Source organism: Xiphias gladius, chromosome 23 (genome assembly GCF_016859285.1).
Source record: "Xiphias gladius isolate SHS-SW01 ecotype Sanya breed wild chromosome 23, ASM1685928v1, whole genome shotgun sequence".
NCBI classification, from domain to species: Eukaryota; Metazoa; Chordata; class Actinopteri; order Istiophoriformes; family Xiphiidae; genus Xiphias; species Xiphias gladius.
This window is the reverse complement of record NC_053422.1, coordinates 13,465,190-13,481,280: the sequence shown is the minus strand read 5'-3', so window position 1 is coordinate 13,481,280 and position 16,091 is coordinate 13,465,190. Positions and strand designations below refer to the sequence as shown.

The 16,091-nt window shown below is 41.2% G+C and overlaps 1 protein-coding gene across 1 annotated transcript; it reads right to left on the bottom strand.

The window, feature by feature from the left end:
• Nucleotides 1–223: 223 nt before the first annotated feature.
• On the bottom strand, nt 224–14,412 carry ehd1a (EH-domain containing 1a). The gene is made up of 6 exons (XM_040119774.1): nt 13,577–14,412; nt 8,751–8,848; nt 3,808–4,049; nt 2,788–2,958; nt 1,676–1,840; nt 224–1,340 (listed from the first exon to the last, which is right to left on the bottom strand). The coding sequence occupies exons 1-6, from the start codon at nt 13,963–13,965 to the stop codon at nt 807–809; spliced, it is 1,599 nt and encodes a 532-aa protein (XP_039975708.1). The 5' UTR covers nt 13,966–14,412; the 3' UTR covers nt 224–806.
• Nucleotides 14,413–16,091: the final 1,679 nt, after the last annotated feature.

Here is a 16,091-nt window from a genome sequence, read left to right as displayed (position 1 = left end):
CTTGATGACCTCTGAGTGACACAGTCCTTGGCATGACCCTCAATGACAAGTTACTACAAATTAAAAGCACAAAAGTATGATCCAGTTCAAATTTATATGGTTTATTTTAGTAAGATTTTCCCCAATTTTTATTAGTGGCTCTTTTAAGGCTTTCTTCTGTCATTCAAACATCTAATATGATCAATCCAATGTTATGTATCATAGAAAGACTCATAACCACGAGTCGAATGGTACAGTACTCCTTTTTATTTATCTGGCAAAATAATAAAAAGGGAAGCATTTGGAAAGAGTCAACGTTAACAGTCAGGAAATACAAAAATATAGATAAAACAATTCTAACAGCTGTTTTGATTTATTTCCTCTTTCTCTCTCCAAATGGAAAAAAACTATATTTCTTTGGATCAACATATAATAATATGGACTGTATGCTTATAAGACATCTTTTACACAGGATGCACAAATCCACGTTCAGCCCAATCATGCAACCTCCAACTACCCATCAGTTCATGATCCAGTAATGTCCTTTCATTGGGTGGTAAATCAGAACCCCCCCCCCCCCCGTTTATTTCTAATAGATAGCTGAACATTATTCCCTAATGCACAAAGATGGACCCCCCCCCCCGAAACCCGCCAGTCTCTCTCTGGTGTAAAAGATCACAGCAATACCTCCTCACGTGTGTCAGGAAGCCTGGAGACTCGCAGCTTGATGGAAGATGATGCAGTTCATGCTTGTGGTTGGACTTTTTGTCTGGAGAGTCCTAAACATGATGCAAAGCGTTGACACCTCTAGGCTGCTACCCCCTCCTCTAATCCTGGAGGACTGTCCCACGCTTGGACGGGGGCACCAGGTGATCAGGCAGCGTGGGCGGCAGCTCGTGGCCCTCCAACTTCACCTTGATGAGGTGGTTGGCAAGGGCGAACTCCTCGTCATCAAGGAGTCCGTCTTTATCCACATCTGCCAGCTTCCAGATCTTTCCCAGCACTGTGTTGGGCAGCTTGGACTTCAGCATCTCTTTCTTGGCTGCAGCACCTGACACTTTGCCGTTGATGGGAGAGAGGGTGTAGAAGATCTCATCGTATGTAGGCTTGTCGCGACCCACCACCCACTCCAGCTCATCGATGCCTTCACTTGCACCCTCTCCATAGCCATGACCAAAGGGACCACTCATGGTTCCCTCAAAGGCTCCACCCTTGACAGACTGGCTGGGCATGGAGGCCTCTTCCTGGCGCACCATGGCCATGAGACGGGCAATGTCGTTGGCGAGCATGTCTTCCACCGCCTCCAGCAGCTTGGGCTTCAGCGCTGCAAACTTGGAGAAGTCCTGGCCATTCAGCAGCTCCTGAAGGGATGGGGGGTTGAGAGTAAACAGGAATTGGTGATAGAAATAGGTCAGTCTTCAATGGCTACCAATGGGAGTAGCATACAAGAAGCAGGATTTCCTGACAAACCAGGAAAAATAAATCTCATCCCCATCCTGGCCCATCCTGGAGGGCAAGGGCAGGAAAAAAGGTCAAAGATGTGAAGAGAGTTAAGGTTGGAAGGTCAATCTACTCTGAACCGAATACTTTATATAACATGTCAAAAATAGAGTCGAAGTTGTTATTTCATCAGTTCTGTAACTCTGGACAGTACATCACTGTCCACTGTGTACATCTGGATTTATCCTTATCTCACCTGCATCTTGGCCAGATTGGGGAAGTCTCCAGGTGAGATCTGGTGCTCCTTCTCAATCTTATGGTAGATTTCTCCCAGGTTGGATATCAGCTCCTTCTTCTTGGAGTCCTTTCCAAACATACTGGGCATCTCCTTTTTCAGAGAGCTGATAATGTAGGCTTGCACCTAGTCACCATAAAAAAAAAAAAAAAAAAAAAAAAAACAGATAAACATTCTATTTTATTTTTAACTAGTTAATTGAACTTCATGTGGAAAAACCTTGTCAGCCATTATTATTTAAAGCAGAGTATTTTCATGTGTCTTAAAACATGTCTGCAGGGGATTTTTAAGGTTAGGGATTAACTCAATATAAATACAGACCGGTAGCACAAACAACAAATAATTCCTCTTTTCTTCTTGTAAATGTCAGAAGGTTACTGGTTTATCAGATTGCTAAATCTTCAGACACACTTTGTACTCATTTGTGCTGTGGTTAGTTTAGAAACTACACACTAACAAAGTTGCAGAAAACAGGACTTTTTTTTTTTTTAAGTAATCCTCTTCTTGTGGGGCTGGGGCACAGGAGGTAGAAATGAAAAGAAAGTGAAAATAAGATGCGTTGATGCAGTTTTTTTTAAGCAGGTGCTTTTTAGCTACACAAGCATCATGGTACTAGGTATGACAATGTTGGTCAGTGCACCACTTTGGTCCTGATGGAAATATATCTCAACATCTATCAGTGGTCCACAGAGGATGAATCCTAAGGACTTTTGTGGTCCCCTGACTTGTCTTCATTTTGGTCATCCCTTGACATTTGACCTAGCACCATCATCAGGTCAAAATCTTAATTTGTCAGTTACTTTATTTTTTGACCAAATACCTGTTAAACTAATGACATTCCCCATCAGCCTCAGCTGTACTTTGTGTTTACTGCTAATTAGCAAATGTTAGCATGTTAACATCCTAAATTAAGATGGTGAACATTTAAAACATTATACCTGCTAACTATCAGCATGTTACTGTGAGCATGTGAGCATGTGAGCATGCTGATGTTAGCCTCTAGCTTAAAGCACCAATGTACCTCACAGAGCAGCTAGCATGGGTGTAGACTCTTAAATCTCATTAATACTGACCTTGGCGAGACGTGCGCGTTTGATCAGGTCGTTGAGTTTGCGTAGGGCCGCGTTACGTGGCAATGACTGGATGTCTAAGAACAGGTCCTGCTCCTCTGCCTCAAACAACTTCCTGTTGTCTGGGACCAACAGGGGCTGTGCCCAGAATGATCCGATGTACACACGCACAACCTGGAATAAAGTTTGCACAAGTTAATCTCCATTAATCTTCACTGTCCCTCTGGGTACACTTTACTGCCCACACCCACATTAGAGGAAATTCTTGCACAGGTCACATACATAACACTGCAATCTTGCTGAAATGTGTAAACAGGCACAATATACCAGGAAAAAACACAAACAGGATACATGACAACATAACACAGGACTGTGAGGTTAAAAGTGAAGCAAAAATAAACTTATAAAACATAAGTGTTTTGTGTTTTATATCATGTAGAGAGACTTTACAATACAACACACACTCAAAGTCAATGAATAGTTGTCTATATGATCCAAAGGTTTCTCTGGGATTGGTTTATGAATACAGTTCTGGATCAAATATTAACTAAACAGGGAAAAGTCATAAGACGGGTCACATGATATCAAGAAGGACATAGGATCTGAGATGGAAGGTAATTAAACTGCCTTTCACTTTCATTACATTCACACACTTAAGAGTTTTTTCTTATGACTTTTGTTACAATGACAAGCTGAGAACATTGACTGGCATCAATGTAAAATATGTCACTATTTGGTTACTCTCGTCCTTGGGGAAAGAAATCATCTGACCTCTGTTCAGATCTTCCTAAGATGGCCACATTTTCCCCTCAAAACATTAACAGACTGTGACCGCTCCCAGTATGTAACAACTGATTATTACCAGCTGAAGAAGGCAAGTTCTGGCAGTCAGTGTCGGAAATAAACATAAGCTTGGATTGATTTAAACAGACATTTTGATCCCACTGGGGTCAAAATGTTATCAATTTAAATAAATTTATGGAATAAACAAAAGCACAAGTGTGAAAAAGAAATGCTTTTGACCTCAGGTGTGTTGATGATTTTCCCCAGAGACCACATTAGCGCTCCGTAGACCCTCATCAGCTGCTGAGTGCTGATCTGGTCCGCCTTGTTCAGCACCACGCGCATTTTGTCCTCGTGGTTCTTGAGAGCACGGATCACCTCGGAGAACTCATCAGAGATGTCCAGCTTGTGGGCGTCGAACAAGAGGATGATGCGGTCGACGCGCTCTGCAAACCATTCGAGCACCGCGGCAAAGTCGTAACCTGGAGAGAGACAAGTAGAAAAGATCAGTTGTTAAAAGAACGGCTCTGTGCATAAGGTGTTGTGCCTTCTAATGACTTCAAATATTGCCTGGTAACTGGCTTTGTTTAAAGTTGATTCAAGGATTTTGACATTCCTAAACACTAAGGTTGCAGCAATGAAGAGCTCCTACCTGTAATTGTTTATTTCACCAAAATATCTGTATTTAAATTTATACAGGAAGTGGGTAGGGCTTATACAGGAAGGTGTAAGAGATAGATAACATTGATTCATTTTCTGTGTTCAACTGTTTTTCACTGCTATTAATAATCCTCATATGTATATTTATAAGTTTAGCTGCCACAACATACTGCAAATTATTAAACAGTGACCAAGTGGGTAGAGGGACCCAAGCCTTTATAGTCTGTGTGGACAAATACAGAGTTCAACTTGACAAAGAGCTCATGGCTCAAATCAGTCAATAAATTTTGTGTTGGAGAAGGTTTAATTGTGGCTTCTATGCTCATATTCCAAGTCCTGTTGATCCAATAATGTTTAGATAAGGCCTTTAAAGAGGGCAGGGCTTTTTCCCTTGGTTACAGATTAACTAGCTATACTGAGACAGCAGTAGAGAGGCAACTGGAGGTAAAGATCATTTGAACCTGAATCCCTTTGGACAATCTGACTTGTAAATCTACAGAATGTATTGGCTTCGGGGAATTAAATGACCTCTATCAGAGCCAGTGTTTAATATGCCTAATTGAATACAAGCTTGCCAGTCATGAAAGATGCAAAAGGAAGCAAGAGAACAAACATTTGAGACAGACAGCAAATACAAATGTTAAGCTAAATGTAAATATAATATAAATATAAACACAATTCTATCACTGCCTGAGCATAGAAACTTACTTTACTGCTCATTTCCTTTGGTTATTTGAGAAACAAGGGGGCAACTCAAATTACATAAAACAGAGCTTTTTCCTGAGCTTTCATTTGCCTAAAGGAGCTTTACAGGAATTGGGGAAGAGAGAATTATGGTTCTGATTTTAGTCTGTGTGTCATCTGATCAGAAAAGAATGCAGATCCTCTAAAAGTTCATCTTGGCTGTCGCACAATCAGCGCCAGATCTGCTGCACATGCATTCCAATATGGCTGTCATTTGTCTATGTTCAAACATGTGTATACAAAAAGAGAGATAGAGAGATCGATCAATATACCGAGAAACAGAGACAAAATGAGACAGAGGTATAGATAGATGAAGAAGGAGACAGAGAGAGGAGTAAAAAAGGACGGAGAGAGGAAGAGAAAGACATGAGGTGAGTAAAAGTGAAAGTAAGAGAAAAAGAGAAATGTAATAAGAGATGGATGTAGGGGATGGAAAACACCCCAGGCAAAAAAAGAGTGAGAGACTGTGCTCATGATGTGTAAGTGGAGAGGGATAAAAGGGGAATATTTTAAGTCTGAGATCCCCGTGGGGACAAGCTTGGAACATTTGCTCATTCTCTCTTAAGTCTGTTTTTAAACCACGTGTCAGGGAATCAGACAGAAAAGACAGCTGCTCAAGCTTAGACTTACTTATAGCACATAGCATCAACAACTGATATGCATGGACACGCTATGATACGCCCAGACACTCATGACAAATTTGGACAAAATCATGTGCCAATCATTGATGGAGATCAGAGAAGTAAGAAGACAAGGCTGTAGTTATTTTTTGTTTGACAATCTCAAATCTGGTTATATTAGAAACCACATTTTCATTCAAATGTTCTGGATAATTAAAGGAATAGTTCAACATTTTTGGGAAACTCACTTAATTACTTTCTTGCTGATAGTTACAGCCAACAGACAGTTAACTTAGCTTAGCACAAAGACTGGAAACATAGGCCAACAGCTAGTCGGATTCTGTCCAAAAAGAGCAAAATCCACCAACCAGCAGTAAACTCACTAATTATCACATTATATCTTGTTTGTTTAATTCATACAAAAACCGAAGTACAACAACAAATTGGGACTGCAACTAAGGATTATTTTTATTATTATCAATTTATCTGACAATTATTTTCTCGATCAATCGTTTGGTCTAGAAAAAAAACAACCCAACAAAAACTGTGAAAAAAGTCCATCGCAACTTGGCACAGCCCAAATTTATGATTCCACTCCATTTTTCAGTCCACAGCTTAAATATTTTCATTTTACAATAAAGTAAGACAATGAAAAAATTCTCATGTTTGAGAGGCTGGAACCATCACATTTTTAGTATCTTTTGTTATCGAAATATTGGCAAATTGATATCCCAAAATGTCAAACTATTCCTTTAAACAGTACCACAGAGATATGTTATGGTCACTAATTCTAAAAGTTTCAACTTAGCCTCTGAGAAATCACTGTTTTTCCATCTGCTAGTATTGTTGCTATTCATGTCATCAGGAGTGACCATAGGAGAGACATCAACCAGTTCTGCACAAGGAACAGGCTGTGATGCATACTTACTTATCTAATCAAAAATGAATCCATAATCAAAGGATTATAAACTGGGTTTCCTTGAATGGACAACATAGTTTCATTGTTTCTCAATGCAATTTCTCTTTTAGACTCGTAGTAGACCTACAGTAATGCTCCAAGTTTTTATGTCAAACCTGTTTTAAAGCTGAGGAAATGCTTCTCCAAATTCTGTCACTGACTGTCATGCTATTTGAAAACTTCGTACCATGCCGCTCTAAATAAAAATAAATAAAAAAAATACAGAAATGTTGGGCTATGATATTTGACAAGTCACACACGGCTCGTTAGCAGATTACAGAACTGAGGGAAAGTCAGAAATAAGAGCGTAGCTTCCTGTAGCCTGCTGCAAGCCTAATATCTGCCTGTATGCTGAGTACTGACACATACGCATGTGCCCGTCACATCTCAGCTGCACAAACCGATCGGGTCCTGTTTATATATAACACAGTCAGTACAGTACGGCTGTGGAGTCCTGTATTGTAACTGTGTTTATACAGAAACAGAGCAGAGGATAGCGTGTGTGTGTGTGTGATAGAGTGTGTGTAAGCTTGAGACAGGGAATAAATGTGTGTGTGTTCAAGAATAGGAATGTATAAGTATGTATGTATGGAAACAAAACTGTCTGAGGTATGAGGCGTCAGATTTCATCTACTCCTCCTCTCTTTAGATGGGGTCACCTCGTCATGGGCCAGTCTTTTCATTCATACTGTATGAGCGCACACACACACACAGACACACACACACACAGACACACACACACACAGACACACACACACACACACACACACAGACACACACACACACAGACACACACACAGACACACACACACACACACACACACAGACACACACACACACACACACACACACACACACACACACACACACACACACACACACACACACACACACACACACACACACACACACTTCCTTTGGTTTCTTGTCAGATGCCGCTAATTTACACTTCTGTTTTTACAGTCAATTGTTTGGCCTTTTCAGTCTCTTTAACAACCATCACGCTCTTCTCTTGTCCCCTACTGCTTCTTATTAGGACTGAAACTATCTCTTAATTTCATTATCGGTTAAATCTGATGATTATTTTCTCGATTAAATCTTTTGACCTAGAAAATGCCAGAAAACAGTGAAAAATGCCCAACAAAATTTCTTAAATCCCAAATTAATGTCTTCAAAGAGTTTGTTTTGTGCTTCTGACAGTCCAAAACTCGATTAATAGCAATATAAAACCAAGAAAAGCAGGTGGTGGGGGGGTGGGGTGAGCAGTCTTGGGAAACTCTCTGCTATGTTTGCCATTTTACTCCATTTCCTTTCCCTAGAGTACACAAAAACTCTACTGCTTGTAAGTGTGTTTCCTCTTAAAGGGGCTGAAATGAGGTAGATAAAGCAGAAGCTGTGTTGAGATGCACTGTTATCTTCTGCTTGATCATCAAAAGTAAAAGGAAAACGTTGTGTGTGGCTTTTCTGAGGTCACCGTGCAGGTCATAGCGTTGTTGGAGCACATGGAGAAATGGATAAAAATATGAGTTGACTTATTTCAACACAGCACAGTGAAATGACTCGGATATAATGTGACAAATGATACAGCATAGAACAAGCAGGGAGGGTGCACAGAATGACAGAAAACGGCTACATAGAGGAAGTGCTTTCAGTTACTGGTCTTAATTCAGCCTTTTTAATATGCACCTAGCTACAGGCCAATCTGAAAACAGAAAGAAAGAAAAACAAAAAAGAAGGAAGGATGTCAAAGAATATTGTGCCCTAGAAAACCACAGGTAGAGAAACAGGAAATGAACTTCAAAGTGCTCTGTGCTCTCTCCTTGCTACTGTCAAGCTGTGAAGGCCTCCATCAGATTTACATGACCTGTTTGGTTGGGCTTTGATCTGAGGGCCTTCAGAGTTAAATACAGGTTTGACAGCACTATGAGTGAGACTGGAATTGACTTGGTAGTACACATGCCAAACAGAAATACCAGAGAGACTCAGGGAAAAGAAGAGCATGTAGATTGTTTACGCACGTTTCCTATCTCTATTTGAGCTTCCTGTGGGTTTATTTTGCATGTGTGTGTGCAAGGCTTTCTGATTACACCATTTCAGGGATTTTGAGCTGAGAGGGTGGGGCTCTGTTAAACAGCAGTAGTACTAGGGAGAGCAGGCGAGTGAGAGAGTGGGTAAAGTGTTGGTGTGTGTGTGTGAAGCACCTCTGCTTATCCTCTGTTTCTCCCCGGACAGGATTCCAGGAGTATCGATGATACTGATGCTCTCCAGGACAGGGTTTGGCATCTGGGCACACATGAACCTGTCAAGAACATGCAAGGATGAAAGAGGGGACAGTGCAGGGCACAGAGGGGAGAAAAGAAAGAGAGCGGAAAGAAGGAGAGAGAGGATTGAGAGAGTGAGGCATAGGAGAGGGAGGGTGGGAAAACCAGTTGTTGAGAGTGTTTCTACATAAGCTTGGCATTAAACAGACATTATCCTGGAGCTTTCCAATAACAACCTCCTTGCTCTCTGGCATTAACATTGGTGGAATACCCTTGTTGGAAAAGCTAAACAGCTAAAACACGGCGTAGCACTGGGTGCAAATGAAAAATATGGGTTCAGGGTACAGCCACTACCCCATTTTCAGAAGTCATTTCATTTAAAAATATCAGATATTTAATGGCTCTAGCCTCTCAAATGTGAAGATTTGTGGCTTTCCCTTGTCTTAACAAATAGTGAAGTGAATATGTTTGACTTTTGGACCTTTGGTTGGACAAAAAAATCTAACTGAGGACATCACCTTGGGAAATTATTATGGATCTTTTTCTCTCTTTTTTGATGATATATAGAGCAAACCATGAATTAAAGTAATCCTAAGTTGTAACCCTAACTTGCATCTAGTTCAGTTGTTTTTACTAAGAAAACAGAAAAATACATGATGATATAGTTGTATTTTCCGAACTGTGGGGGAATATTAGCCGTATGAGGCGTCTATTGATGTAAGAATGTTAGGGAAACGCTGGGACAATACTTTATAATTTATGCATTGTAGGCTTGAGTCATTCCCAATGCAAAATATTTCACTGCACAATGGTCTCCTATAAGCTGGGACACTGGGTTTAAATTTTAAAGGGGGAGTTTTGGTCTCCAACAGAAATCAAGCCAAATCCCTTACACGCACAAAACACAGACAGATATACACACTATAAAGCATGAGAGAGAAGGAGTGGTTTTGCATAAACCCACGGTGTCCCACTGTGGACAAAGAAGGGGATTGTTAGGAGTATCCATAGCTCAGAGTACTACTTCTCGCTCAGCTGCACTTTGAGTCAATCTGAACCGGAGCTCACAACATGAGCTCAGAGGCACCAGGTCATAAGACCGGGAGAACCGTGCTTTTACATTCCTGCTGCAACCACTCTAAGGCCAGACACACCACAGACCCTAACACAGATATCATACCACATGCAGGGGTGGAGAAGGAAAAATCCGAGGACAATGAACAAGTCAGAAAAATATGAGTGCAGTACTTCATGCATGGAGATCCTATGTATGGTATTACGATACAGTAATAATGACTGCCAAAGATAACAAACATGCAATTTTTTCCTCTCTCTCTCATAGCTCATGGCGTATGATATCCAGTTGGAATTTTGGCTCAGGTTTTCCATTTATCTATCCCACCATTTTTCACACAGTAGGAAAAAATGCTCCGATGAACTTGAGCTGGAATTCTTAGAAACAGCAGGACCCTGCCAGGCACAGGGGCCCAGGAGCTTGAAAATATCTGAGTCCTTGGATGTCTGATTGTGTCTCGAGAATGTGAGAAACCCATCCTCTCTGAGAGGCATTGGACCTGGGTTAATTTTCAAACTCAGACCTGTCCAGTGACACTGGAAGTCTGGTTTCAGTTTATAACAGAAGATCTTCCTCTCCTGGCTCACCTCCTGATCTATGACCTTCCCCCACATCGTAACCTCAGCTTCCCATAGAGAAGAGGAAACGGGGCGGCTGTCGTTAGCACTTGGGATGTAGACGGGGAGGTTAGAACTGTGTCAGTTTTACACATTTGTTGCTTGAGTGCGTGTGTGTGTGTGAAAAAATTATCTATATGGTATATACAGCTATATCTACATCAACCCCTATGTATATTTGTTTGTTATGTGCTCTGTAAGGCCATGAGTATGTCAGCCCCTATCTCAGCAAAGTGCAGAGTCAGTGTCCTGGAATAACAGGCCATGACCAGGACAGGACAGAGCAGGGGGGGGGTTAGTGCGGAACTTAAACTTTGCTGACTCTGGTTTTACTGACTAATGGCTTACAGAGGGAGCAAAAACACACTGGGGCCCTCTGACTGCAGCGGCATTTGAACTAAAAGGGAACAAGAGCTAAAAAAATACATAGGTTTGGAGGTGGAAGAGAAGAATTAAGTTACTTTTACGGAAACATTTGGCACAAAATCACTGCACAAGAGGTGGGAGGCAATCAGAAACAAGGTTGCTACAAAATACAAATGTTGGAAGAACTCTAAAAATTGGCAGGCTAGTTGAGTACACCAGCCGTTACCTTTTGGGTTTTTCTAAGAGCGAACTGTAGGTGTGAGAATCCCATGGCTTATTTCTGTTTACTCTCTTCATAAATAAGTGGTTATACTGAAGGTAAGTCCTGTCTGAGCCTGGTAGTTAAGGGCTAATCTGCAGGTTGAATGACTATGGTTAAAGAGCTACACAGTGGAGCTACCATCACAGTCTGCCCCTATACCCCCTATCTACTTTTATGAGTAAAAATACATTTAACCAACCAACAGCTGAGGGCCAATCCAAATACTTTTGGCCTCATGAGTGGAAAACTGGCGCAGCCGTAGCCAAAAACAGCTCTGTTCCAAATGTCTGTCTGGATCTGGTTCTTGACAAAAATTCAACGAGCTGTAGGCGTGCTCCATGCTACACACCACCACAACTGATTAATTATGTATTAGGCCTACACATACACAGAGCTGTTCAAACAGGTCATGTACCTGTGACTGCCATGCGCACATATCCTGTTGTGTATGATCATGTGAGCTTTCCCCTAAGCTAATGCATAACCACTCAAGCATGAATATGCCTCTGAGACAAAGATGCAGAGTGAAATCAAAGGGAACCACAAGTCCCATGATACCACAGGACTTCGTCCAGCAGTTTGGCAAATGATGCTGTGATGGACAATAGTCTTTGTTTATACACAATCTTATCTGGTTTCCCCTCAAGTCTGTAATAAACTAAAGAGAAGTGAATCGTGGCCTGTGAAGCCTAACACCCCTCCCACACACACACACACACAGACACACTTTTAAATTGTTATCTGAAATGCATAACTTCACTTTTCTGAGTTTGACTGATGTTGTTTGGCAGGAGTTTGCACTCAAGCAAGATAAAGCAAACACTCCACACAATTGAAGGAAAGGATTTCAATTGATAATGGGAAACAGGCCATACTGGGGAAGTGTCAACCTGAGTGTTTGTACTAACACAGCACACGGCTACATGACTCACCTGATAATCTGAGGCTAATAACAGATTAAAATCACGACAGTCAAGAAGCTAGTCATTTGTTTGTGTATTATTTATTCGTCTGTTTTCCTGGTTACTCCTGTGCAGGCTGACACCACACTGGCTACCCGGAAGACAAGGGGATATACTCGCTACATCCGCGACAGGAAGTGACACCTTCAACAATCGGATGTTAGCCATCTGATGTCATTACAAATCCACACACACAATAGAGTGGATTAAGATGTTTTAGCTTTCACCGAGAACCTGGCTCTGACTCATAGAACCTTGCTTGTGCAGTCTCACCTTGTACACTGACCTGGGAGGAGCTCATTCCATATATTAAGTTAAACATCTTCATACCTCCTTTTCTATTTCATTTTTTTGTTTCACTTTCTTTTGTTTTTGAATTGCATTTTCTATCATTTCCAAATCTTTGCCGTTGCTATCTTGCATTAATTGCTGAGAGCCCCACCTGAGGAATATTTCTGAGTCATCTGAGTTTTTGCCAAGAGGAAAATTCTACCTCCGACTTTGTGGAGAATAGCAGACCTAGGTATCACACCGAGTGATTCATAAAACTTTGGGAAGTTTCCACAGATTCTCTCGCCCATCAGGCATGTGGATCAAACTTCAATGAGCTGAATGTCCTGTCACTGTAACCTAACTGTAACCTTCATAAAACACCTGCTGACTCAATTTAACCCTACTACAAAGAGATGGACTATCACTCCAAAACCTTTAAACCTTTCTGATAAGATTTCATAAGACACACTCACATATATTGAAATAAGGGAGTTGGCCCATCGCTTTCTACTGATTTGGTAACACTTGTATGACCAGGGAGTACAAAACTTATAGCACCAAAATCCGAGGACAGAACAAGGTCAGCTTGCTGCCTAGCAACATCTCATTTGTATGTTGAAGGGGCCACACTGTGACACTGGGACAAAACTGTCTGTCACCAGTGACTCTGCCAGGTGCTTCCAGGGTAGGGAGAAGTGCGCGAGGAAGGGCAAGGTACCATGTTAACTGGCAGGATTTGGCTCAGAGTGAAAGGGAGAGGACTTCTTGTGAATGGGACAAGGTGTAAAGCAAACTCCTGTCCTTTGCTATTCAATACACAAGACGAGCTCCTCCACCTAGCTATTGACACTAAACATCCGCATTCTCTCTGGATGATGAAAAGGGAAAACTCTCACACACTCTTGGCTCTGCTGTGAAGATTATGCAACAGCATAAAGCGACTTTACCTTGAGAAAAGTGTGCTACATTTAAGGACTTGTAGGGGGGGCATTCATACCATGAGCGAAGTGTTGTTATGACTCTTTGCTAACACACAGCTGTTGAATTTAAGAGAAGCGTGACATTGACGCGACATGTTCATTTCATTCAAATATTCATAAATAACTGTGTGGCTCTTGCTGCCCAGTTCCTATAATCCTAGTGTATTACATTTTTCACATTGCTCAGTGTAAGCTCTTTAATGTGGTCTCGGGACCTGGCACTGGCTTTACCTGTTGAGGAACGCGTTGCCAAAGGCGTTGAGTTTGCGGAAAGGCTTCTTGGGGTCGACAACGAGAGCATTGCCCGGTATCACCCCCTCCTGTTCGCCGTGCATCACCGCGATGAAAGAGTCTGTGGTCGGCTCGGGGCCAATCCGCATACCGGGGAAGTCCTGCTCCATGAGGTGCCGGATGAAGGTGGTCTTCCCGGTGGAGTACTGACCCACCAGGAGGACCATGGGCTTGTTGTCGAAGTCGGCATCTTCGAGCGCAGGGGAGTGGAAGTCGTGGAATCGATACGTGTCCTCCAGCGGGAACAGTTTGGTCCGGTATAGCCGCCGCAGCCCTTCCGACACGTTCTGAAACAGCTCGGGGTCCTTCTTCAAGTTTTTTCTGAACATGTTTACTGATTTTTACCCTTGGTTGACACAACCGTGTCAGTCTCCCCTTGAATAGTTATCTGGTTTAGTGGTGTGGATCTCTCACACCGTCAAGAGAGTAGCTGCCTGCTGGAATGAAGCAACGGCTGGGCGAGGTCTTGGAAGTTTTTTTGTCCCCACCCTCCTCTTCGCTAGCTAGCCACACACTCAGTCAGTCATTCACGGATGACTCCCTCTTCAGCTGACGTTGGCTCACCCGAGACACCCAGTCGCGCTCCAAAATAAATATATAGCTTTAGGTTACAAGATACAATCCAATGCTACACTACTGCGACTGCAATACCGTTACAACTCCTCTTAGCGGCTGGCTAACTCTATTAGCGACCGGCTGTCAGTTGGGGAAACCCACCAAGGAAGAAGGCTGGCTCAAGGATACCGGAAAACTGACATATAATTCACAATAAAAGCCTCGACGATGCCAGCCAGTCCGGTCTCCACTATACAGCAATATAGTAGTGTATGTTTATGCTCCCAACTTTAAACTCCACAATTTATCAGTGTTTTGTTTATTTTAAATATCCCTCACTTTAAAAGGGTTGTTGAGGTGTATTTTTCACGTTTTTCAGTTTTGGAGTTTCAGTTTTGAACCCAAGAAACGTTTATAGTCTGACTCTGATCTTTTATTTTGTTTTGTGGGAATCAACAGAATGAGGCACATGAATTGACCTCTTAGTGTAGTACTATAATTAATACTTTGATTGATTGATAGTTTCAGCCCAAAACATCCTCTCACTACAACTTTTTTCTACGTCGAAATTGAAGAGATGGCTTACTGTTACACCTGTCTTTTATGGTGCATTTTATGGTGCTGCAGTTATGTCAGTATGAAAGCATTTATAAATTGAATTTGTTAAATTTATATCTGATACTATGTCTTGACATATAGCCTATGGATACAGTACCATGTCATTTTTGTCTCGTAAGCCTCTTGCATGACACTCAATGAAAGCCTTACATTTATTTATTAATTATTTTCTTTCTGTAGCTTTGCACTTTGTTTGAATTTCAACTTTTGATCCTTTGAATGGTTTACAGACTGACTCTGATATGTTCTTTTGTTTTGTTGAGATCAGCAGAATACATTCATTCATTTATGTCAGTGAAAGTTACAGTAACTTTTTTACCATTAACAAAAAAGGGTTGCTTTCATGTTCATATGTGGTTTTGGATTTTATTTCAAATGCCTGTATTTAACTGTACACAGATATGGTCACAATGATACCTACTTTTTCAGTTGGTTTTTTTTCCGCATAATTAATACTGTGAATTTCTCAGACTGGGTGATGTGTATTTTTCACATTTTCCATTTCAGTTTCTGTAGAATTCTGTGTCTCTGACGGATTTCTGCTGACATAAATGAATGAATATATTCTGCTGATCTCAACAAAACAAAAGAACATATTAGAGTCAGACTATAAACCTTTCAAAGGATCAAAAGTTGACTCAGATCTGTTCTTTTGTTTTGTGGACATCAGTATAATGAGGCACTTGAACTGACCTGTTATAGCAGTAGTAATATTCATTCAAATTTTCAACACTGAAATTGAAAATCTTGTAAATTCATGCAGATTGGGCAGCTTTGGGTGTATGACACTTGAACAAAAATATAAATTCATTCATTCATTAATGTAAGGGGAGCTCCCAGTCACTTATTACCATTAACTAGAAATGTTGCCTTTATAGGCGACATGTAGTTACGTTTTTAATTTCAGATTGCTATATCAAATTGCATACACACAAATAACACACACGCACACACACACACACTCACACACTCACATGTAATTAAAAGACTAAGAAGGAGCCCCTCAGCATCATCTTGTGTTTTCTCTGTTCAAACAGGATTGTAAAGAAACAGAGAGACAGTTATACAGGATTTACAGGATTAGCTTTATTTTATCACAAAGAGCAACCTGCACAGAAATAAGCATGAAAATTAAACTGAATGGAAAAACAACTAATAGCTGAGTTAATGAAGACAACACATTAACTTTTGAAAATCAGATGTGTCCACTGTAAGTTACAGAGTCCCAGCAGTGTTTCGATGACAAGAGGTGTCTCTCCACAGATAACAGCAGCTCCACTGG